The sequence below is a fragment of the Misgurnus anguillicaudatus genome, chromosome 2 (assembly GCF_027580225.2).
Source record: "Misgurnus anguillicaudatus chromosome 2, ASM2758022v2, whole genome shotgun sequence".
Classification (NCBI taxonomy): Eukaryota; Metazoa; Chordata; class Actinopteri; order Cypriniformes; family Cobitidae; genus Misgurnus; species Misgurnus anguillicaudatus.
Genome location: NC_073338.2, coordinates 19,167,205 through 19,193,988, shown reverse-complemented (window position 1 = coordinate 19,193,988; position 26,784 = coordinate 19,167,205). Strand labels below are relative to the sequence as shown.

The following is a 26,784-nucleotide window of genomic DNA, read 5'->3' as shown; positions in this document are numbered from 1 at the left end:
CATTTCATTTTGCTATACTTTGAAAAGGTTTCGATATAGAAAGGATTTGGATCCTCAGACATTAGGTAGATAGATGGATGGTTTGTTCTTTTATTTGATGGGTAGCTTTAAAATGTGTATGTATTTTGAATATAGGAGTATTTTATCTACTTGACTTCATTTGGTTACACCAGTGTCAAATTGAGTTCCAACCGGTTCTCTGCATGCAATGCAACGTATCTATTTGATTTTCAGTGGGAGTCTGGATAATCATATCTTACATCGTTTCAATTGTCAGTATGCCATGCATGACTATGAATTCAGAAACCCAATGTGCACTTCATGAATATTTACACTGGGTTATTTTCAACCCAGCATTGGGTCAAAAAGGGACATTAGCTACGTTTACATGGACACATTTTGCCTCCATCGGATTAAAATCCTTCCGATTAATAAATCTTATCATAGCGTTTACATGAACACTTAATAATGTGATCGGATTGATGTGCGTGTTTATATGACACAAGTTTTACATCAGATTTGATCATTTGACATGCGCACATTGCACAATATAGTTTCACGCTGTTTCAAGATTTGCTTTGTGCCTCACTGATTATAAAGCAGCAGCAAAAACACCCATTCACGTGTGCCAAAAAAGCGTATTTTACTTCACGCGGTGCTGCAGGGACCGTTCGCGAGAGCGAGTCCAAACACACGCGTTTGTGGATCAGAGAATAAATCATGGACTGACCGGACAACGCTGTCTTGTATCACTTTATGGGGAATTGGACGGATAATAGGAACAAGATTAACAAGACAATCACTTCTTGTGACTTCCTTCAACAAAACAAACTCGAGTTATTTGCGTCACATGTCATAACGGCAATTCTACGTCATTGCACGTGTGCATATGCTCCACACTCCCGTCCTGTAGGTGGCGGAAATGCACCTTTCAGTGGGTTTGTCAACCGCCATTAAAAAAAGAAAAGATGGCACATGCGCAGAGCATCCCAGTTTCAGTTATCCATCCGATCAAGTGTATACATGTCATTTTGAGTGGATTACAAACGGTATAAACCACCCCTAACAAGCGGATTAGATTTTTTTATCAGATTGGCACTTTTTAGTCCGATTGAGGTGTTTACATGGAGCATTTTTATTCAGATTGATCATTTAAACGGATTACAAATGTCCATGTAAACGCAGCTACTGTCTGGGTTCTATATATTGGTTTGTTTCAACCCAAAATGATGGGTTGGTTTAGCCTATTGTTGGGTCCAATATAAAAATTTTCTTGGTTAATTTAACCAAACAGCTGAGTTTGTCCCATTTTGACCCAACGCTGGGTTGAAAATAACCCAGCAAATTTTTTAAAGTGTTTTGCAAGCTTCCCAGCTGGTAGCAAGAGTACTTTAAAAGTAAGCAGTAGTAAATCCTAAATAATAAAACAGTCTTCTTCAGATTTACACATATGATAGTTGTAATTAAAATCATTTTCAGTAAGACACGGATAATGAAGTGGCTAAGTAGCTGTGCGGTAAGTAGAGATGAGTCTGTCAGTAAAGCTGTTCTTGAAGTTTAGACGGCTCTGTTGATTATAATACTGTAGGAGGAATCTGGTTTGAGACACAGCGCTCACTTCCAGTGTAGATGCAGTCTACCAGTCCGTTGCCATGACAACCCACATACTTTTCTCTGTCTGCATTGTATTGTAGTGTTTGTTTTAAATTATAGGATTTTTTACTCCAATTCTGGAAAATACATTTTTCTGCACCACCAAAATAAAATTGATATTGCGAAGGAGTAGACATTTACTATAAAGTCGTTCGGTTGATGCAGGTGATTGAGCGCTGATAAAATGGTTTTTGGTCAGGATGAGGCTTTTGGCTAGTCCAGTGAACACGGAAAATGTCAGTAGGGATTATTACTGTCTGACCGCAGGCCCAAAGCACAGGTGCCAGTCGCACTCAGTGAATCTTTTTATACTTCACTGTACTTCTGTCCTGGGTTTTGTTGCTGATAAAGGATTAAGGAAGATTTAAAGAACGCGAACCTTCAAGCCATGTCTATATAGAATCAACACACTGTATCAACACAGTTCTTCTTTAAAGTGCACCTATTTCATTGCTGAAAACAATGTTATTTTGTGTATTTTTTATAATACAATGTGTTGGCGTGGATTATGGTTAAAAAAAACATTATTTTTCACTTTTTGTAGCTCCGGATTTCACTCTCTTCCTGAAACGCATGGATTTTGTACAAAACTGCCCCTGGTTGGCCAGCTAATCTGTACATTGTGATTGGCCTGAATACCTCTGACGTCAGCCGAAAAATGTGACGCTCCTTACGATGTATAAAAGATTCGCTCACAATGCAATGCTAACCTGAGTTAATTTATAGGCTGTGAGTCCAAAGGGGGAGGGATTATGATAATGTTGGTCTTGTCTACATCACCAATCCCAGGAAGTAAACTGTTGCCTACAATCCGTTTGTTTGTTGTAGTCCAAGAAAAGAGATTTACGTTTGAGACAATAACTCGCGTCATCGTTTACTTTGGGATTTGTACCTTTTGCATATTGTTAACATGTACTAATACACACTTACACACCAAAGAAAATGTAAAACCGTGAATCAGATAATTGGTGCTCTTTAAGACCATTAATCAAATTATTTAAATATTTGTAATGCTTCAAAAGAAATCCTCTTGGTTTTATGTGTAAAAATATCAGAAAATCCTTTCGACACCTTTTTGAATCATGCTCTAGCAGGTCTGTGTACGCATTATGTGTTGCTGTCGCATTATTTGAGCTGTTTCTGGATGAAGGCAGACTGCAAACAGCGAGTCGTGTTGACAGAGTTCAGGGAAAACTTCCTTATGTCAGGTTTAAAATGAATTTGCGCTTAAGGTGCGTAACTAAAACACATGCGGTATAGATGCGATTTAAGCGTTTACATGGAAGCATACTGTAATTAAAAACGGTGTACGCAACCTCTTTTAATACGATTATACTTACTGTGATTATGAGCTAAATCACATTATTTTTAAAGGAGCATTTCACCTGTAGAAAGATTAATCTTTATTGAAAGTGTGTCATATTTGTAGTCGAAATGTAACATACATTTAGAATTTGGTGCCTATCTGACTGAGAAAAGGGGTGTTTGTAGTCTCACCCCCTCAACAAAGTTATTGAACTTCCGTCTTTCAATGATGCAAAATGATGATTTTTACATCATTGAAAGAAGGAAGTGCAACACTGAAATCTGTATTTCTCCTGTCTCAGCGGCAACTGAGGAAATTATGCTTGACCATTTAAAAACATGACTGGGGTTCTAACTATACAAAGCTTAATGCAAATGGGTGAAGTGTCCCTTTAATCGCAATACTGTGTTTGAATGGGGTGTAATCGCAATATCGCCAAACTGCCCCTTATATTTGCATAATAAGGGGGGGTGTAAACATGGTCATTGACAAGAATTGTAAATAGTGATGTACCCTATAGCCCTATTCTGACGTATTTGTTTCTCATCAGGATGTCTGAAAAATATATTTGCATGCCTCCTCCGCGATGAAACTCGTGCATTTGGATGAAGATAAATTTCCGATGAATGTCCCTTACAAAAATTAACCATGGTTTTACTACAATTAAAACCAAAAAAACATGGTTACTGAAGTAAAACCATGGTAACAACAAAATAACCATAGTTTTGACAACCATGGTTTTCAAAAACCATAGTTAAATCATGGTTAGTGTACAGTAGTAAAACCATGGTTTTGCCGATAATAATCAATACACCAAAAAAAAAAAAAAAACATGGTCGCCGTGATTTCACAAAGTAAGATGTGATCCTAGATCAACATTTTTTGTTGATCCTGGATCAATGTTTTAATCAAAGATACCCCAACTTACCCTTATCAAAGATACCCCTAACTCAAACCTTAACCATTTTAAACCCTCAAATTAGTGTGAAATAATAGTTTGAGGGGTATTTTTTAAAAGCCCCTAACCCAATCCTAAACCTAAATCTAACATACACCCTAATCCTGCAATCTTATTGGTTAATGAAAATGTTGATCCAGGATCACATCATACTTGGTGAAATCACGTTCACCAAAAAGGTTGCTTACTACACTTTTACCACAATAAAACCATAGTTAATTTTCTTAAGGGGTGTAAGTTTATAATTCGAAACACCTGGACATGGGCTGCACGATGGCCCGGATACTGTTGTGCAATTGAATACATTTTAAAATTGCATTTTGCACTTGTTGCTGCTGATAATAGCCATTTTAAATGTTTTTGTGATGTTCTCTTTATTTAAATCAGCTCCCACTTGCTATAGAAGAGCGATGAAAGATTATCCCCATATATAGGCTACTTCTCATCATTTCAGTTTTGAAGATGTCAATGTTTAAAATGCTCATAATGAAAGACGGTTCACTGGTGCAGAATAAACTTGAAGCGCGTTACCATATGGTGCATTTCAGGGCGCTTAAAGAAAGTGCAGAATGACTTTTGCATTGATCCCCTTTTATAAACTAAGATATGTGGATTCGGATGGCAATTATATTACCACACAACCTTGCGAGTGTTTGTCAAAAACAGTAGTTAATTCAGCCGGGAATGTTTACGTGGGTGGTCGGAGAAAAATAGACATTCTGGATGGTTGGATTAGGGCTTATGTCTGTTAAATAGTGAAAAAAGTGTTGTAAAGACATAAAAAAACAACGTTCATTTTGATGATTGATTACATGCAAATGGCATTGATTCGGTGGAATTGCCCATTACCCGTCCTGTTTTCTGAAAAAGCCACATTTTGTATTTTCTCTCCAGTGTCGATCAGAGGTCTTCTTGAGGAGTTGATGATCTGGCACTATTGCCTCAGCTGTGATGTGGGGGCTCAACATGGCGATGCAAAGGTCAATGCTGAGCCTGACTCTGCTGTTCTTTGGGGTTCAAGCTGTTCCTAACCCCACCAGCAAACTAGTAAAGACCACGAGAGTGAGACGACAGCTTCCAGATGACCCTAGCAACCAGACCCAGTCCATGATCTTCAATCATGTATACAACATCAATGTACCGCCTGAGTCACTGTGCTCCATAGACCTGGACACGATACCAGGCCCAGGGAACAAAGGTACCGGCGAGGGTGACAAGTTTCCAACGGAGTATACAGAAGAGACGGTGGATTCGGAAAGCCAGGTGACCTTTACTCACCGCATCAACATCCCGAAGCAAGCCTGCGGTTGTCCCACCATCACTGCCATACAACAGCTGGCCAATCGTATAGAGATGCTGGAGCGCGAGGTGTTGGTGCTTCGGGCGCATTGTAGCTCCGGGTGTTGTGGCGAGAGCTCTGTCATGGGTGAGTTGATGTTGGATACAAGTCTTTGTGTCCAACAACGCATGGCACTAGCTGTACCAAAATTGTTGGTTTGATTCCAAGGGAACATACTATACCTAAAATGCACTGTGCTTTGAATGACTTTGAATCAAAAAATTATCTACCTCTGTAAGATTTGCTCATACAGGCTTAGCTTTGTAACGGATTAACATGTTTATGTATTTAATTTAATTTAAAGCCAAACCTTGCATTTCCTTATTATGTAACTTAATTTGTGTAAGTTAACACATTAAACTAACACATAAAACTTCTTTCAGTTCAAGTTGATCTAAAGTTGCATTTGAGTCATCCAGCTAAATACAGTATAGCTTTTGTCTCATTGTACCCAATAGACAAAACAAGTGTTTACGGGTTGCATTCTGGTCCTTGTCTGTTACATTAAGACAGCAGTGCTAAGTGAAGTAGAAGCTATATTGTGCAATGACCCTTAGGGACAACAGAAGTGTGGATGGTGGCAGTGTTGTGCTTGTTTAACGTCTCAAAGGTGCACTGGGGTGCATTCACACCTGCAAACTACGGCAACGGAGCGCCAGAGCTCCTCCAGGGCTGCTAAAACAGCTGCAACACCGCAGTAGTAAAGGAGAGTCATATTAGGGAAAACAAATGAGGTTAGATTGTGAACTAGATTAATTACAGCACTGCTTACTGAACGGACTTAGCCCTCCAGCCTCTGGAAAGCTGCATGATTCAGGTGTTATAAGCCCTGTTGTGCAAACAACATTGCAAGATATTGCCTCAGAAATATTTTGTTCCTGTTTAATTTTAGTTCAACCTGATGAAATGTTTTAACAAAAAATAATGATGATAAAAATAAGCTGTCGTTAATATTAACTGTTAAGCAGGATTGGAAGTTAGCTAGTGCTAAAGTGACAAAATGCTTCAGATATAAAATGTGGAATCCAAAAATTACCCTGTAAATTCCTCCTCATCATTTGTTGGTTGTATAGTTAACAACAATACTTGTATACATTGAGAATTTCAGTTAATTTTTTTCAATTAAAGTATTTTCACATGAATGGATTCTGTTTTTGATACCGTTAGTCACAGTGAAATATTACCCTGTAATTGAAAAGTTGTCATGAAATCTTAAATGGATAGTTCACTCAAAAATGAAAACTCTGTCATCAATTACATTGTTATGCTGCGTTTACACCAGCCGCGGTAGAGACGTGAGTTCGTGCGAATGATGCTAAATGACCGTCTGGCGCGGTACGCGCGAATGGTGATTTTTGTGCATTTTGTGTTTGACGCGAATTGGCGGCTGACGCCCGAGTTGAAAAATTAGAACTTTTGGGCTGCGTTAACCAATCAGGAGCCTGCTTGCTGCTGTGGCGGCAGCCCCGCCCGGAGTCACTCATTCAATATGAAGGAACGCTTTATATTGTCCGTGAGCAGTCACCCGGAGCTATACAACACAAGTTCTTATTTCTATAGAGACAGGAATAAAAAGGACCTTGCTTGGAAGAGTGTCAGTGAGGACATTGGGCAACCTAGTAAGTTGTAATACACATTTCATATTTGAGTCACGTGACGTTTATCGACCCGCAAGGTTAAGTAAGGTTACCAAATACAAACCGGTAACTCTCTCAAGAAATGCACAATCAACATCAGTCATCTTGCAAACAGACAACCGCATAGCACTTGCCCCTCTCACAAGAAGCGGAGTTTTCCTCTGACGCGCGTCAAATGCTTGCTTTGTCCGCGCGTCTACTTTGCTCTACACGCGCGAATGCATTCAAACTGTTCAAGCGCCAAACTAGGCGCGGTAGACGCGATTTTGACGCCTGAAACGCGGTTGGTGTAAACGCAGCATTACAAACCTGTACTCATTTTTTTGTTCTGCCGAACACAAAGGTAGATATTTAAGAAATGTTTGTAACCAAACCGTTTTTGAGCACCATCAACTTCCATAGTATTTTTCTTCCCTCTTATGGATGTCAGTGGTGCTTCTGTTTCTTGATTCTTCCTTTTTAACATACAAAAAGTACTTTTTGTGGCTGTATGGTTCCTTAAAGGGATAATTGACCCAAAAATGAAAATTCATTTATGATTTGCATAATTTTCTAATGTGGAAGTAAATGGGGCTCATTAATGGTTTGGTTACAAACATTCCTGAACATATTTTGCTTTGTGTTCATCAGATTCAGAACAAAGAAATTTATACAGGTTTGTAACAACATGAAAGTAAGTAAATGATGATTTACATTTTTGGGTGAACTATTCCTTTAAAGAACCTTTAACATTCACAAAACCTTTCTGTTGGACAAAAGCTTGCAATAATGTTCTTTATACGGCGTCGCTGTGAAGAACCTTTTCAAGCACCTTTATATTTAATGGTGCATTCACACCAGCCGTGGTAGAGGCGGCAAAAACGCGCTATTCACGCGTAGTTGGACGCTTAAACATTTGAGTTTACTCGCTTCATTTGTGCTTGAAAGCCGCGCGTGAAATTCTAGTCATTTGAGATATTCACGAGGAAATTTGCGTCATGGGAGGGGCTTCTGCCACTCCGCTGAGACTCCACTCGCTTCCTGTAATCACGTCACTACTATAGTAAGGTCCTGATTGATTAACGCGGCGTGAAAATCCGCCGACGTCAGATTTTTTCAACTCGCGCGTTTCCTGTGGCAACTCTCAATTCACGCGGAACACTTTGCTAAAAGAGAGTGGGGCCGAATACCAAAAACCCTCTTGTAGCCAATCAGCAGTAAGAGGCGTGTCTACTAACTTACACCTAACTTACACCATTGCCTGGGTTGCGTATTTGTGGGGCGGGTCTATCAAAAGAAAGTCCAGATTCTATTGGGGTAGGACCGTGTTTGTTAAGGTGATTTCAAATGTCATCATTGGTTTTCAGAGATCATGCACCATGCCTTTAAGCCAATATAAATATATGCAAATATGAAAATATTTTACAGTGTCCAAAATATCTGTTCACCCCTCAGGTCACTTGGACTTTGTCCCTCAGTGTGGCGGCCATGGCACCTTCAGCATGGAGATCTGTGGATGTGTGTGTGAAGAAGGATGGACGGGAAAGAACTGCTCTGAACCTCGCTGCCCAGACGATTGCTCCGGCCAGGGCATCTGTATCGAGGGCGAGTGTGTGTGCGACCGTAACTTCGCCGGTGAGAACTGTTCAGAACCCAGATGCCCGAGCGACTGCTCCGACAGGGGTTTGTGCATCGATGGCGAGTGCGTTTGTGAAGAAGCCTATGCCGGTGAGGACTGCTCGCAGGGCAGGTGTCTGAACGACTGCTCAGATCAGGGAACCTGCGTGAACGGAAGCTGTCATTGCCGCCCGGGCTTTCTAGGAGAGGACTGTTCTCTCATCTTCTGTGCCAATAACTGCAGCCAGAAAGGGGTGTGCAAGGACGGCTTCTGCGCCTGTCAAGAGGGATACACGGGGGATGACTGTGCTTCAGGTTGGTGCTCAACATGTATAATTTGTGACCCGTCTGTAAAATCTATAATCTAATAATGAGATTAGGCACAGCAAAGTTTTATTTCAGTCATTGAATTCACATAAATCTTTTACATGGTCTAAGTCCATATTAATCTTAAGCACCGCTGTCCCGTATACGGGACATCTAAGTTTACTTCAATATTGTTGATATAAATTTTAATCTATCACGACAAACTACATATTGTTGGAAAGGTCTAAGCCTCTAGAATACATATTTCAACAGTGTTTTATAAAATAAATTATGTAGGGAGAGTAATTGATTGACTTAAGAGAGTGTTCCTCAAAACATTTATATTCTGCTAAATGTCACAGTCCCGGCAGCGGGACGCCTACGTTTACTTCAGTGTTTGGCATGTTAATTCTATTCATGACAAACTATAGATGGAATTCAGTCATGTGACCTTTTACGTCATGCCGCCATCTTGAGGACCTAGCGAGTATCAGTAGGCTACTAACAAGCATTGGCTAGCATGCTACGATTTACGGATTTCTTATCTTATCTACTGTCTATGATTTTTACGGATACAGTAGATGGCTACGAAAAACAACATCGACTGTCATGAAAAGAAACGCTACTTTAAAAAATATATATCTTGGTTAGGGTGTGATGCCTACTCGATTCCTGATGCATTCTTCCAGTCACTGTCCGCTGCTACCAAACTACCACTATTTTACAACATAAGAGGCGCGAACATGAAACTTTGTTCGAAGTATCACCTGGATCTCTACACATGAACGCGAGAACTGAGAACATTGTTTGTGTACACAGAGTTTACTAAAAATAAAGCTTTTGAACAACTGACTTTGACTGTTATTGCTCGTCATCTTTGCCAGACATAAAGAATCGATTTCCGAATGCGAATGAATGAATCTCATATGAGGCTCCTTTTTCAACTAGAAGGTCAAAATTGTTTTTCACTTGCGACAAAACAACGGATTAACCGTGCATTTATATGAAACTATGCTTTAGGAGCTATCCATCTTTACTCTCCTCCCTCCTTACGTCGCATTCGGAGATCGATACATCTTGACTAGGAAGATGGCGGCGAGCGGAAGCCAAATCAACCAAAGTCAGTTGTTCAAAACCTTCTTTTAAGTAAACTCTGTGTTCACAAACAATGTTCTCAATGCTCAAGTTCAAGTGTAGAGACACTTGTTGTCACAAGTATCATGTTGTGTCGAGCCTTCTTAGTGTTGTAAAAATAGCGATTTTGATGCTCACAACATATTGAAGGCATAGCTTCTAGTTTTTTTGCGACCACTTCAGGTACTCAAAATGGCGAAAGACAAGTGAGTGACGTCAGCTGAAACACGTCTAGATATTGTTTGAAAGCTCTAAGAGTGTAGTTTTCATTTATCATCACCTTTTTGGTAAAGGAATGACATAGTGAGAGCCATTTTCTAAAATGACACGGGTCCACAGGTTGGCCCATTTTGATATTACATATTTGTAACAGTAATAGCCTATCCTAAACCTACAAATCTTGACGAACTACATATTGTTGGAAAGCTCACAGTGTAATTTTCATATTTCATTACCATTTGGGGACAATTATGACATATTGAGAGTCAGTTTCTAAAAGGTCACGGGCCCACAGGCCAATTTTTTTTACATACAGTATAACACCAAACCCCTACTCTAAAACTAAAAAATCATGACAAACTATATATCACTGGAAAGCTCTCAGAGTGTAGTTTTCATATGTTAAGGTCGTCTGATGATAGAAATTACTCCCCCTATAGGAATATTAATTATTATTAAGGCTCACGTAACACACGCTGTTTCTGCATTTCTGATGTTAATCTGGAGTACCTATAGAGTAGTATGACATCCTTTATATCTCCGAAGAGTCTTTAGTTTAATCAGATTTATAAAAGAAAGATTGGCTTTACCGAATCTTTTCGATAACGTACGAAAAAATGAAGGAGGAGTTACTACGGCGGGTGGAGCGAGTACGAGTCATGCAACACTATAAAACACGTATAACTTATGATTCACTTCATGTTCGTGTCATTTATATAATATGCACGCGCATATTTACAACATAAGACAGAAGTCTTACCGCATGCAACTAGTGTCCCGGTTGGGAAAATCCAGCGCATCAAACACACACGCAAAACTCCGCTGCTACCCGGATAATAAACTATATCCATTGTTTTCATAAGACTGGATTCTTACATCCAAAAATACACTTCTTCATTCATGCCATTGTTGAGTTTTGAAATTAAACAAAGCTGTCGCGTGATGTGAATGTTTGTAAGTTGTAGCGTCTCCCGCTGATTGAAGGGTGGGCGGGGTTTTCCAGGGGAAGTGCCCATTTAAAGAAGTGAAACATATAGAAAACCCCTGAAACGTCAGTTGGAACTGTAATCGAAAAAAACCCTGGCGAAGTGCATTCGGCACAGAAATACTCTGTAACACGTCCAACTGCTTTTTTGACACTTTGCCTACATTTAGCATGAGGAAACAACTCTATAACTGTGTTAATAAGTCAGAATGCACGAAATACCATTGAACCCTCCCTTTAATTCATAACACTATATCCTATTATAAATCTTCAAAAATGTTGACAAACTACATATTGTTGGAAAGGTCTAAGAATGTAGTTTTCATATTTTAAAACCTTTTAGCAGTAATAATAATGCAGTGACAGTAATTTATTAATTTGTGACAAGAGTATGCAGCAAACCGCTGACACCTAGTGGCCGCTGTTGGTAGAACCACTAAAAGTGTGATACAAACCTCCATTTTCACCTCCATTCACCTCCACTTCAGTGAAAAACCTTATATTGTCTTTTTTTAACAAGACCAAGATTAGGCTTACAGACAAAAAAATGCCAGCGTTATGTTCATTTGAAGAGGCACATCACTCAAAAGGGTGGGGTGATGCCGAAGGGGTTAAAGATATCAAGGTTGTCATGGTTATCCAAGGAAATGAGCTGAGCTGGGGAATCTACCTTATAGCAAACATACAAAGGTTTCAACGTGCAAGTTTGGGACACATTATTATTAATGTGCAAACTACCACAATGTGAATGACATCATGAATGACATCACACGTGTTATGTGTTTAGTCCATAGGACATTGCACATTATATGTTTCCGGCCATGGCATGAATGTGTACAACCAAACACAACAGTACTTGACTATAAGTGTTGGCGCTGGAGAAGAAACTTTTTACTACATAGTTTCCGTGCAAACGTGGCCTAAGAGTGCATGTTTCTTTACTTTTTGGGTGAAGGCATTGAATTGAACACCAAAAAATATGAACAATTCAATATTTAACAAAGAATGGCTTTATTTAATGTATACTGAATCATTTTAAACACTACTTGTACTGAGTAACTCCCCGAGAAAATTCTCCATAATCGCTCTGTGTTGTTTAAACATGTTTAATCCATCAAACAAGAAATAATGTCAAAATAAAGGATTGCACAATAAAGAAAAATAGCAACATAATTTTCATATCATTCTCTTCTGAAGCCACTTTATTGTAAAACCTCAATTGTACTTTCTAAAAATAGGCCAATAAAATCCACACTGCATTGAAGAACAGTAACCGATTCCCCGGTTATCGGCACACACAGCAGATGCTAAACCCCACTGTAGACCCCCTTCCACTTCACCCGTAGCTGCGAAATTGGTGACAGCTCACAGCATAACACCATTCATTTGTCAAAAGTCACATTCACTGGGGAAGATGTGTCATATTAACCAGGCAGAGGCGATTTTTCCATTACACATACTCAGGTTCACAGCTAGTTCGCAGAAAAGGCTGGAGAAACCCCACATTGCTCTAGGTAGCTGTCATCTGATGATTGGGAAGGGCAAATCATATTACCAACCAATTCTCTCGCTCTCTATTTCTGCAAAACCAAGTGGAGGTAAAATTGCTTATTTCGTAGCAATTAGGAGAAAATAGTTGGGTGGCATGCACAAGAGGTGGGGAATATGGCGAGCGGCTGCTCAATTATTACACAGCTACTGAAGATTCTCCGCTCTCTTGGGTCTTTATATTATCAAGCCAATGAATTAGGATATGACTTTCCTTTCAGTTACTCTATCCAATTTTCTCGTTTCATTAGGCCTTGAAATCGTAAGAAAAACTTATTTTGCAAACAGGTAGTGATGAGAAAATAAATAAAAAGGACAAGGAAATGGGATGCGCAAAGAAGTTCCCTTTCTAAAATATTTAGATTGCTTAAATTGGAAAATTATGTGTAATGTATTTCTGAGATGAGAAATATCATTACTATCATTTTTGTAATCAGCATGTATATATCTTATATTCAAGAGCTTAAATTATGAACATTAAGTTCAATGTCATACAGTACATCTATGCATTTTGCAGGTGATTTTATTTGAAGTGAATTACAGTGTTTTGGCTTTGCATGCATTACCTGGAAGTTAAACCTATGACCTTGGTGTTGCTAGCACCATGCCCTACCATTTGCGGTACAGGAAGCATTTGTGCATAAACATTTGTCATCATCTTTTGTTGTTGTGCTTAGGTAAAGTAAAACATTTTTAAATATATCATATAAAAAATATATCATTAATCCCTATTTGAATGGGTCTAGATTTCGTATTTGGAGAAATTTGTGACCTGTGAATCTGCAAACCCTGTTTTTTCTAGCGCAACTGTAAAAAGTTATGGAGCAAATTACCTGCTGTTTATTCTCGGTGGTCTTTCTAGGAAATCTAATCTCATGCAAATGTGCTTGTTATTGTAGATATTAAATATTCACGACACGTTTCCTCGTCTGTTTTGACCTTTACAATCATAAAATTATGCTCTACGTGAGTAGTGCCTCACAGTGTGGATGGAAACGTTTAAGCAATTATATAATATATTCAGATTAAATCAACAATTATTTGAACTATTTGTTATTTATTTTACTTAAAGGTCCAGTGTGTACATTTTAGCAGCATCTAGTGGTGAGGTTGCGAATTGCAGTCTACTGCTCACCCCTCGCTTTTGAAACGCATAGAGAAACTATGGTAGCCACCACCGGAAAAACATGTCATCGTCGAAGACATCTTAGTAAAAAAGGTTTGGCTTCTGTGGAAACATGGCGGCACAAAATGGCGACTTCCACGTAAAGGATCTCGGTGTATGAAGAAAAAATTGTCTCATTCTAAGGTAATAAAAAGATAACGGTTCATTAAAAAAGGTCTTTATACACCCCTGATAATATAGTTTTGTATATTATTTTGCATTTCTGTCAAGATATCCTTCTAAAAATTACACACTGCACCTTTAAATTAGAAAGTTTGAAAAAGCATATGATTTGCAATGCTTAAACAGAAAACAGACGCTTGCACCATGACGTGGAACATGAAATCACAGATGTCGAGTGACTTACAGTTTACGGTATACAGAATCAGTATGTGCTGGCACTAGTGAGATATTAATTGAAAAATTCATGAACAATTTTATGATGAGTATTGGAAAGATTGTCCCACCATCATTAGAAGTAATGATTATGAGTATTATTCATAATTTGCCATTGCTGTCATTTTTCTCTTGAAATGTCTTGATCAAACCTCGAATCGTATTGCTTAATATGTGTCAGCTTTCGACTTCTGACATTTTATTGTCTTTGAGTGACATTCCTGGAAGAGATCATGGATAATGAGAGGCATAGACTGATTCTCTCCTTCAGGCAAGATCGTGTCTCCCTTACTCCTCGCTCCTTAAAAATGAAAGGCAATGCTGAATAGATATGAAGAGAAAGCACAGGTGCTGAAGTGATAAATTCTGCTAAGTGGGCACCTTGGGACATTTTTTTCTTCTTTGAGGGGTTTGTGGTTGAGGCGGAGCAGCAGGAACGCCAATCTGTCCCATTCGTGTGGAAGGAGCTGAATTGCTTTCTCAAGTCCTTAGCGCTTCCCTAGAGGCCACTTATTGCCAGTCCTATGAGCCCAGTATCACTAGAAAGCCTTGTGTGTTCTGGAGACCCGGATTGTTTCTACGTCTCATGAGTAGCCCATATGGGATTCTCCGATCGCTTTTAGAAGTATCAAGTACATTTTCCAGCATCTTTAAATTCTGTGCATACAGAAACATCAGTGTCAGATTTTACTAGGCAAGATGCGGCTTGGGATCTTTTGTGGCTTGAATACAGTACATAACAACACTAGCTACATGAATCTTTAGACACGCAGCCAGAATCCATTTGTTTTGGCATATACGGCTCAAATACATTTAGTTGTACTGTAGTCTTAACAGCCAACAACATGTGAAATAGAAGCCTGATACAGTTCGCTCAGATTGATTATACTTCAGTGTGAATTGTTAGATCAAGTGAATATTAGGATTGAAATATTTGTTCATGATAAAAAAAGGTCCAAAAAATGGTCCCAAGCTGTCACTGGGGCCAGTACCATTTAAAGATGTCCTAATATGTACCATCTGGGCATAGATATGTATAGGCCTACATTTGGTACCAATATCTCTTTGGGACCAGTACCTCTGAGGCAGGGCTACAGACTCCCACAAAATGGTAGCATTTTGCCACCAACATTTGAGAGTGTGCCACTGAATTTTACAATTTTACATTTTTACAGTCGCACAATTTTACCTTTTTTTGTGATGTGATATACTAAATTTGACAACAACACATTGTACTTTCTGCATCTATCATTAAAGTATTAATTAGTAATCAGTGGAAATCAGTAGAAATGTGAACATTTAGTTAGCATGTCGATTAATGGTGTGTGCCCCTAAATTGTCTGGTTCCCCCCCTAAAATTTTCAGTTGGGGGCCACTGTGCTCCTAGTGAAAAAGGTATGTCTGGAGCCCTGCTCTGAGATACTAATATAGGGTGACCATAAGTGCCATTCTTTCTGGACGCGTCCTGGCCAGGATTTCGGTGCGTCTTCCGGAAGTTCTTACCTTAAAATGTAACGGTTGCTTTTCTGTAACAATAACAATAATCCTCTATGACGTATGCGGTTGACAAATATGACTTCCAGAAGACGCACAGAAATCCTGCCCAGGACGTGTCCGGGAAGAATGGCACGTATGTCACCCTAACTAATATGACCTTTTTAGTTTTGAATGAGGGGGATGCTGCCCTTTCATGTATAATACACAATGCACAATATCTACTGTACAGCTAGCGCTACTTTTGGATATTTCTGACTCTCTGGGCAGGATTCTTGTATTAAGGATTTACTCAAATATGTTAATTAAATGAGATTGTAAAATCAAGTAAATATACAAAATAAAATACGAATTATTGCCTATATTACTAGAAATGCACTGTCTACAGGTGTGTCTATACCTACTCATTGTTACTAATTCTCTTTGCTTATATTTATACATGTGGATTTTGCTATGTAGTGGATAGTGAATAGGTGAACAGTTTCATGTGTAGTTCCTCTGACATTTGTTATCTGGGGCCGGTTGCACCAGCTGTGCGTAAGTTACAACGTAGCTTAGTTACGACAAAAATGGGCAATAAGTTACAACTTACGCACTACTAAATGTTTTTCCGTTGCACCATTAAACTTAGTTTAAACGTGACAATACGTTGCAACTAAATATTTACGGAAGCCTCTGTCCATGAATAACCATTGGAATAAGATGTCAGCCAGATTATATTACATCGATGAGCTCGTACAAATTATGAAGAGCCGCAAGTTCGTCAACGAGTTTTCAAGAACTGATTAATTTTCTGTGTATCCATCAATTAAAATAAGATTTAAAATTTCTTCAAGTTTATTTTCTCCTCCATGTGTGGGATAGATATTTTCAATTAAAAGTGTAATGTTTTGAGTTCGATAATGTTTGCTTTAACGTCTTTCAGTTTAGGCGGGTCAAAAATGAGTTTGAAATTACGTACTGTTCAGACTATTTCCTGTTTACCCATTATAAGGCTTGTGATTGGGTTAAGAAAAATAGACGTCATTCTATGCGACAACGCACAACTTTACGGAGAGCTTACGACCTACTAGCTACATTCTGCCTTAAGAACAAATGGTGCAACCGAATAAAGTAAAGAGTTAGTTATAAACTAGCTAGTAGTTACTAAGCCTCTAGTTTGGACTTTACGTCCTAGTTTAAGTAAGAACTTACGAGCGACTGGTGCAAACCTACCCAGGACTGCAGGAGTTGTAATGCTGCATGACGTCATTACCGTATGAACATGAGCAGAGGCACAATTTCCAGTTCTTATAAGGTCTTGCCCTATTGACACTTGCTTTGAGGGTTAAGTCGTTACTAAGGCAACCGATGCTAAATATACTGAATATTGATTACGGCTAAAAGCTTAGGGAGCTGACTTGTTGCTTTCTTAAAAAGGTCACATACCGGATGAGAAGCGCAGCGCCGTGTCAGGTGTAGGACAACTCGCAGGTACAATAGCGTGAGCTTAGTCAGACAGAGTCAACTTATGCACTTAGCACCCTATGTTAATCAGTAACGATTTTGGAGAAAAATATCTTATTTAATGTTAAATTATGGGAGTGGTGCTCTGTGGCAGACTCCTGCATGGGTCAATTTTTGGAGACCCTCTCCCATTAGTATTTGGCCTGTTATCCGACCCGTACCCGCACATGCATAAATCACACACACTAAAATCATTCCAATTAAAGTGCTTTATTTTGTATCTCATACCTCTCTCAACAACACAACAGAGTCATGAATGGGCTAATGAAACAGGCTAAAGTGAGCTTTGTTTTGCACCATTCAAGTAGCCTACCATCGGCACCTAAATAGGCTATGGAACCTGATAACTATACACAAATAGACATATTCATGAAAAAAGCACAAGAAAAAATACAATCTACCTACACAACCCCTGCTGTGCTCCTACAAGTCTCGAAATTCTTCCTACAATATGAGAAGAAGATCCCAGCTTCCGGCTATCAAACGGCAAAACTTTATGCAACTCCTGCAACGCTCGCTTCAACTAGGCTACGATTAGCATCAATATAAGAACAGTATGTAGGATTGTGGCCAAAACTGGTACTGCAATCACAAAACTTGTGGCTAAAACTGGTACTGCACACAACTGGTGGCCAATACACAACATGACAACATAAACATCAGTTGAGGGCTGCAACTCCACTTTTTAAATGACAATATTCTGGCCGGACCACTGTTGTGAGTGATATAAGTATTTGAAATGAAAATGATTTCTTAATGTCTAGTGACATATCAGGGCCATTTTATGATTCATTGATATAAATTTCTTACATACAGTTCCTTTAAAATAAATAAATAAAGTCTGTTGGCTGTAACCAAGCAAATATTTAAAAACTGCAAAACAAATTTATTCGTAGAAAGGCAAACTTGTTGAAAGTGAAAATAAAACTTGCACTTACACAGAAACTGTTCTCCGGCTGCTTTCTCAGTCACCATTTTAATTTTTTGAGCTCCACCAGTCCTTTTCCCTGTGGACGTACGTGAATACGATTTTAGGATATCAAAGGCAGAAAAAAGACACATCTATGCTGCCTACATCATAAAATTGATCAGATAATGGCATCTCTGGAGACAGTGAAGCAAACACTGGATCTGGACGTGCCTTGATGCTATCCTGTGGGTGCATTTCACGCAATTCAATGCATTTTGTACAGGGTTTTATAACACTTCACACATTAAAGATAGATCTTATGTGTATTGCAATAATATGTATGCATAAATAAAGCACACAATGACAAAACAAAACAAGGAAACTTTGAGACTTAACGGCCGTCAACGGAGAAAGACGTCTTGTTTGCAACCATATGTAGTTTCAACATTCACCAGCAGGGGCTTACTTGACCATGTTACCCATGACTCATTTTTTTATCACTTGCAAAATAACAGTACAGCAAAAAAGTTGACAGGATGTAAAATATCAAATGGTAGCCTATAAAGACAATTAGCCTATCATAACATTAATCAAATTTTACTATAACACGACTTTCCGTGAGATCAGTCTTTTTTTTAATTTTGCTTTTTTTGTGCCTTGAGCATAAATGTCTTTTTTGTGACACTTGCACCAATTTCTGTAAATAGTTTTTCGTGTGCATTGCACAACTTTCCTTTTCGTTTCATTTTATGTGTTGTTTTCTCATTTTTTTCCCCTATTTTCTTACCATTGTTGGTTGGGGTTAGAATCACTTTCTGTTACATTTTTAGACATCCTAACCCAAACTCCAACTCTAACCCCAACTCCAGATAAGAATAGTTTTAAAAGCGGAAAAAAAAACATGCAGAAACCAATACATAAAAGTAGATGAACCCCAAATCTAACCCCACCCCAAGCGGCAATGATTTAAAAATGGGAAAAAAGAGAAAACAATATATAAAATGACAAGAAAAAGGAAAAAGAAAGTTGTGCCATGGACACGAGAAACTATGTATAGAAATTCATGCGAGTGTCTCGAAAAAGACATTTGTGCTCAAGGCACTTAAAAACGCTGAATTTTGTGCAATGCAAACAAATAAATGTATCAAATTTTGCGTGACTATAACATGACTTTACATGACATCACGTTGGCAAAAAAACTGTAAACAAATACTGTATAAGCCTTGCTGTAAATTTGCTTACCGTGATTTCACCTAACAGCACATAACCACATAAATTGAGACATACAGACCCAGTTCCTGCAACCCTGAAGGTCATCACACCGCTGATCTACTGACCGTCCTGCTATGAGATGCCAAGCCGATGCCTGACCAGCGACCAGCTAACTAAATATATGTATCTCTCTCAAGGGTTTTTTCCCTCCTAGGAGTTTTCCCCCTGGACTAGCCAGGAGGGTTTTTCTCCTAGGGGGTTTTTTCATCCCCTGGAGAGTCCGCCACCTTTGGCTTAACTTACTACTAGACTGTATACGTTACATTATTACTATGCTTGTTTTTCTCTGTTTCATACATCTATTAATGTAAAGCTGCTTTGAAACAATTAACTATTGTGAAAAGCGCTATATAAATAAAATTGAATTGAAAATGTCCACAACGAATGCTTTTTATCAGAATTACATGTTTCATATTCATGCACTTTATTCCACAGTGTCACCTCCTACACATCTACGAGTTCAAGGGGTGTCTGAGCATACTGTTGATTTGGAATGGGAGGGGTCTATGATCCTGACAGACTTTCTCATCACTTATGCCCCCACAACCCCTGGTGGAGTCCAACTGGAGATCAGAGTACCTGGAAACGTTACCAACACCACCATCAAAGGTTTGGAGCCAGGACTGGAGTACAACATCAACGTGTACGCTGTCATAGACAACATCATCAGTGCGCCTATGAACACCTTAGTCTCCACCTGTGAGTGCACTTCACTGCCGAGAGCTCTTTTTATTCGAATAACATCAGTCTTCTCGTCAGACAATGTTCTTTCCAGGAAAATGTCAGAGCACTTTGCACAGATTTGTCTGACTTGACATTTTCATTGTAGGCGCATCATTACACAACCATGACCCTGATGAAGTTGCATGAGAGATTCTGCACTATTTCTCGGTTTATTTTGCATTCGAACATGTTCATATACTACTTTGGATGAATTGGCTGTTTTTGCCAACAGGATATGATTAGACACCTTTACCACCTGTTGGGTAGCAGTGCCAGACTGGCAGAATGCTAGAGGGCTTTTCATACACGCTCACTGCCTGTCAGCCCTAAGTATGCCACAGACCAAAATAGAGCACATGGTAAAAATTGTCCATTATTTGTGAAAAGCCAGTTGGGCGTTCTGCAAACAATAACCAAGTATCACTGAGTATCCTTCTGTTTCAAACATTTTTGCAGGTCATTTAGAGGTTATGAAGATAATCAAAACTTAATGAATTCGAAAGCAGTTACTGTGTGCATTTGACATCTGTCAGGTATTATGATCTTGGTTAAGCATCTGAGACATTCAGCTGCTGGAGACTTTCAAATGCATGTTTAATTTAACTTAACAAATTAAGTTAAACAATTTCAACTTGTTTATAAGTTACGACAACTCATCACTAGTCAAGATTTAAAATAGTAGGTTGAATGGACTTGCATAGCCAATTTGATTATAGTTTTTGCAGCTTTGCAGCATCTTTTACAGTGTACATGTAGCTGTCAAAATAATCTGTAATGTGCATTTTTGATGCATAATTGAATATTTAAAGAGATTCCATTCCAAGTTAAAACAAAATATTTAAAAGTGAGACATACATCATAAAGTAACATTTTAGTGTCACATAAAAAATAAATAAGTAAAACTTTGTAAATTTGACATTAATGTTTTTGGAGTGATGTAGTGAACAAGCAAAACTGCAAAACAGATGCCACATTCAGTAAACAACTTATGGAGACATAATACGTACAGACAAGCAGATGTAAAACACTAAATGGCATACTGTATTAGGTATATTTAATGCAAGAAAAAATGCTTAACATGCCATTTCATGATTTGCGTTTATATCCTGGGCTCATTTGGTTGTTTGTTTGCTTTATTAATAAGAGGTATACAGATTTAGTTAAAATTGACCCAATGCTGAGTTGTTTTAAACCAAGTGCTGGGTTATTATACACCATGGTTGCATAACAACAACCCAACATTGGGTCATTTTTAACCCAGCATGTGTTCTGTCCAACATTTACCCATTATGGGTCAAAAATAACCCATCAATTTTTAGACTTTATTTATTTTTATTTATTTTGTTGTTGTTGTTGAAACTTGTTGAGTTTATATTCTGGGATGATCTGCTTGTATACTTTATGCTTTATTAGCAAGTTTGAATTTGAGTTTTGTGTCTGCTTTGCTGATCTACTTGTTCACACCAACACAATGATGCTCACATAATAACACATAATAACTTCTTTCTTCGAGGGCGCTCGGTGCGAAGTTCGTCACAACATGTATGTAGCCCGTCATGTGTTTGGTTTGTAAATTCAAAATATGTGTTCTGTGTGTCAAGTTATCCTTTGTGCATTACGTGTCTTGTCAAAATAAGTGCCTGCTGCAGACGCGTCTAAAGGGTTTATGATAAAAGAGATGGTCGCGTTTGCCAGATACTCACATAATTACTGTTACAGATACTGTTGCATGTGTTTTGTGAACGTGATCTCTTTTATCATAAACGGTTTTGACACGTGTGCAGCAGGCACTTATTTTGACAAAACAGGTAATGCACATGGTTAACATGACGCGACAAAGACATATTTTGAAAACACGAGCAACACACATAACACTCCGAACACATATTTTGAATTTGATGAATCAGATGAGCAGTCACGAGCCACCACTGCCTATAGAGTAGTATAACATCCTTCAAATATTCAGAGTCTTTAGTTTTATCAGATTTATAAAATATAAATCAGCTGTACCGATACTTTCACAATAAACCCAAGCTCCTCGAGGCGTACTACTGTTGGAGCGAGTCACGAGCAAGCTTTGTTTACATTATATGCAACAAAACACAGACAGTTGATGGAATTTTACTTACTACCTGTGACTCGTGACCCGGTTGGCACCGCCCCATTTCAACGTAATCCAGCGTTAAACAAACACACACACACACACACACACACACACACTTCTATGCTTCCCTTGATAAATTACATCAATTGTTTTCATAATGCTGGGTTATTTTGGAAGCTGACCGAGGTAAAATTTTCCTCACAAACAAAACTTAAATTTCTGGTAGCTATTGGTTGGTGTGTGCATGCGCTATTCCATAAAAGAAACCGAGCAAGATTGTAACGTATTAATTGTCATGTTCGATAAAAACTTAATTACTTTTTTGACACTTTGCCTATGCTTAGCACGACGAAGCCAACTCTTAAGTTAATAAGTTAGAATGCATGAAATAATCGTATTATTCGGTCTATAAGTCGCGTTTGTTTTTTTATAACTTGGCTGGTGCTGCGTCTTACAGTCAGGTGCGCCTTGTAAGTCAGTATGAATTAATTTTGACATTTATGAGGCAAGAGACAACATTACCGTCTACAGCCGCGAGAGTCCGCCATATGCTGCTTCTGTATTTATGCAATTCAATGGATTCAGTGATGCGGAATGACGAGTATGTGAACTTTACGCTTTTTGGCTTGTTCGGTTAATTTAGCCTATTCAACCTTCCAGTTAAGTTCTGTATGCTATGGTTTATTGTTTAAATAACTGATAATATTACTTTAACGTACAGACATCTATTCTGCCTGCTGTTCTTTCTGCTATTGTTTAGTTGAATAACTTGCCTTTCCAGATTAAATGTCTGTTCTTCGGCTCGGATTTTGTGAAATAATTTTCTAAATAAACGCAATGTATAGTCCACTGTGATTATGAGGCTTTTCCATTGCATAGTACCCCATGGTTTGGTTTGCTTTAGTTTGGGTCGTATCAGCTTACTTTTGGGAGCTTTTACACTGGTTGCAGTACGTAGTACCCAATCCTTTTTTCGTGGGTTGGGGTTCCAAGCGACCCAAGCTGATACCAAACGTGATGCTAAAACACTGTAGATCACTGATTGTTCTGATAGAATAGTCACTACCAGCATCATCGCTATAATGTAAAAGATTAGCTTTACCTTCATGCTAGCTTGCACTGTCTAGAGCAAACATGTTGTCATCTGTGCTCTGCTATAAGTTCCCAAACTCCATTTTAGCGATGAAAAACATTCACAGGTTGAGAATCAGGAACACCATAACAGTTTTTTCCAGACTTAAAGTTTGTGGCGGCACTTTCGGGACGAGCACGTCAGCTTCAATGAGGCTCAACGGAGCCCAGTCGACTGACGCAGAAAATGTCATGTGAGACAGAGGTAACGTTAGTGATAAACGCGATATGCAAACATCTATTTGTGGTGGCCAATTTTAATTTTGTGGCGGACTGAGAAATAAATAAATGTATGGGAATGTACAACGACGCTCTGACTTGTATGATGTCACAGCTGTGGGCAGCGCAAAAATAACGACACGCCTATAATCCCTCCCACTGCGAAGTGATACTAAACTCGATGGAAAAGCTTACCACGCCAAAGTGAGGTGAGCAGACCCGACCCAAACTAAGCTAAACCGTGGGGTACTATGCAATGGAAAAGAGCCTTTATAAATGTTATTTCGTCTTAATGACGCATTTTTGAATGATGCGGCTTATACTCCGGTGCGGCTTATAGTCCGGAAAATACAAAACTTTAAACCCCCTTCAATGTAAAAATTAACTTTTTTAAATTATCCTCATTTTCTTTTGGGTTAAATCTCTTAACATTGATTTTATCCCTAAAATCCTACACCCTTATTCTAAAAATACTGCGACTTTATTCTTGATGTTTTACGACTAGGTTCTCGTAATTTTGACTATATTCTCGTAATCTTTTTTTTAAGTGGCACTAAAATGCTGTCATATTAAAGTAAAGTTACGGGAAAAATCAAACCACAAAATATGTCTCCATTATGTCTCATCTGTCTCCACTACTTCTTTTTTTTTTCACTTTTTATGAAGCAAAGCAAGCAAGATCTGTCTTGGTTTCTTAAAAAAAAAATGATTTATTGAAAACGCACAGACTGAAGACCAATAATTCATCAATCTCTACCTTTTAGATCTCTCGAATCCAGATGGTTTACTCTTCAAATCAATCATGGAGACATCCGTGGAGGTTCAGTGGCAACCTTTAGACTACTTGTTTGATGGCTGGGAAATAAGCTTCATTCCCAAGGTAAGACTTTCCTTAAAAGGTCACACTTCAATTGAATCTGCCCCTGCTGTCGCTCCTGGCATAAAAACAAAAATGTTTGGGAATATCTTTAAGCATTTGGGCCTTCATCATCCAACACGGTGCATATTGACAACGATGTACAGGGCATCACACTGTCACGTTTTGACAGACATCTGAGCACGGCGTACAAATTGATGCTTTAATAAAAAAAATGATCAGGTGCCTCAACGTCAACGTGTTTGAATGAGAATTATTTTGCAGCATGGCAGAAACACTCATTCCATCTAGGCAAGAGATGTTCCCACTAATCCCTTCTGAAATGGTCCATCTGGATGAAACCATGTACAGACTACACTTTCACAAGAAGAAGAAAATTGTCCAGCTCCTCTATGCCAGCAAAATATGGAGCTTGCACTCAGTGCCTCATTAGGAGACAGCAGTGGGAGGCATCGCTTTATGCAAAGCAGCATGTCTTCTGTGCAGCATACCTGTCATTTCACATTGAGGTGAAGCATCTCTCCCCCTGTATATAATAACAAACACGCATCACAGCCCCTGAGGAATTTCTTTTGTGGATATTGTTACTATTAGAATCATGCTTTGAGTCTATTATGTTCTACCCAGAAAAATTGAGATACGAGAGGCGTATTGTACTGCTGGTAATAGACACTGGAAAACTGGGATTATGGGTTTGCTTAATGGTATTCAGCTCGTAACCATGAACACACAAAAGATTTCATCTAGCTGGCAGATGATTAGGTGAATCTCCTTACACAAAGTCTGAAAGCTTGATACGGTAATAACCGTTTATTTAAAAGGTAAAAGATCTGCACCATTAATTCTTTCTCTAAACATCGTTCTCTTCGATCTGATCCTGCATTCGCTGCAGATTTGATTTTTCATTTGATTTCTTTTTGATTTAAGCAGAGAATACACTGCAAACAAAATCAGATGGATCTTCAGAAGGATGCAAAGTGAATACGAAAAAAGAGGTACACGGGGGTCATCGTGCACTTCAATCCTCCTTGGTTGGGAGGGATTGCTAAGAGTACCCAGTACGAGAGCCAACCCCGCCATGCCACTGGGGAAATCATATTAGAAGTGGAAGTCTTACCCTCTGCGGATTTAATACTAAAAAAGCATAAGAGCCGTTCTGAATCTTCACAATATTGTAATGGATATGATGGCAGGGACAAGTGGGCGTTTACAAAGTCGATGGGAAAGAACAAAAGATAAAAGCAAAAAGAGGCTTTTAGAAGTCAGAAATTGTGCTTACCTTTGAAAGCCCCCATAGTCTCAGTGTTGCTTGATTTCGTAAGCATTCAAGCGGAGGTCAGGTGATGTCTTGTGGACTGCATTGCATCATACAACGCTTTGCTATACCAGTTGGAAAAAAATAAGACTCTGATTTAATACATGAAACATCTGGCAAAATCGACACAGAAATTCCAACAGCTTCTTTATTGCACACTCGACTGCCTGCTGAAAACAATCTGTGTTAATTTAAGGCGTGCACTGTTTCATGCCTGCCTGCACCTTGGTGAATGCATGAAGGAATCTGGTATTATAAAGATTGATGTTTTTGTTTATCTCTTGTGTATTTGACAGGACAATGATGGAGGGATGACGGCACAGCTACCCAGCACCATCACATCCTTCCACCAAACAGGACTGAAGCCTGGGGAGGAATACACTGTCAACCTGGTGGCACTGAAAGACCAGGGCAGGAGTCAGCCTGTTACTACAACTTTTGTCACATGTAAGCCTTGTTTTGACTCACTTTCAATTAATTTATGCATTTTGATGACACTTTTATTTAAAGTGGCTCACAGGGGACTTGAGTTACACATTTTGCCAGTATGTGTTCCAGTGGCGGCTCTTGACTGCTCTTCTGACGGGCGCAAATTCAGAATATGTGTTCGGAGTGTCATGTGTGTTGGTTGTGTTTTCAAAATATGTGTTTGTTGCGTCATGTAAACCAAGTGCATCACGTGTTTTGTCAAAATAAGTGCCTGCTGCACACGCGTCAAAGCCGTTTATGATAAAAGAGACGCTCACAAAACACACGCAAGACACTCCCTTAACAGTAAACTCTGATCATCTGGCAAACGCGAGCGTGTCTTTTATCATAAAGCCTTTGGACGTGTCTGCAGCAGGCACTTATTTTGACAAGACACGTGATGCACATAGGTTCACTCGACGCGCCGAACACATATTTTGAAATTACGAAGAACACACATGACGGGCTACATACATGTTGTGACGAACTTCGCATCGTGTGCCCCCGAAAAAAGAAGTCACCG

At 38.9% G+C, this 26,784-nt stretch overlaps 1 protein-coding gene across 4 annotated transcripts in view; it reads left to right on the top strand.

Annotated features, from left to right (window-relative positions):
- Positions 1-26,784, top strand: part of tnr (tenascin R (restrictin, janusin)) — a 226,242-nt gene that overhangs the window by 139,800 nt on the left and 59,658 nt on the right. For all 4 annotated transcript variants that reach the window (XM_055201777.2, XM_055201776.2, XM_055201778.2 and 1 more), the window contains exons 4-8: positions 4,812-5,343; positions 8,328-8,804; positions 19,860-20,123; positions 24,366-24,481; positions 26,090-26,240. In XM_055201777.2, coding sequence (XP_055057752.2) covers positions 4,869-5,343; positions 8,328-8,804; positions 19,860-20,123; positions 24,366-24,481; positions 26,090-26,240 — 1,483 coding nt within the window. In that variant the 5' untranslated portion in view covers positions 4,812-4,868. The remainder of the gene's footprint in view (positions 1-4,811; positions 5,344-8,327; positions 8,805-19,859; positions 20,124-24,365; positions 24,482-26,089; positions 26,241-26,784) is intronic.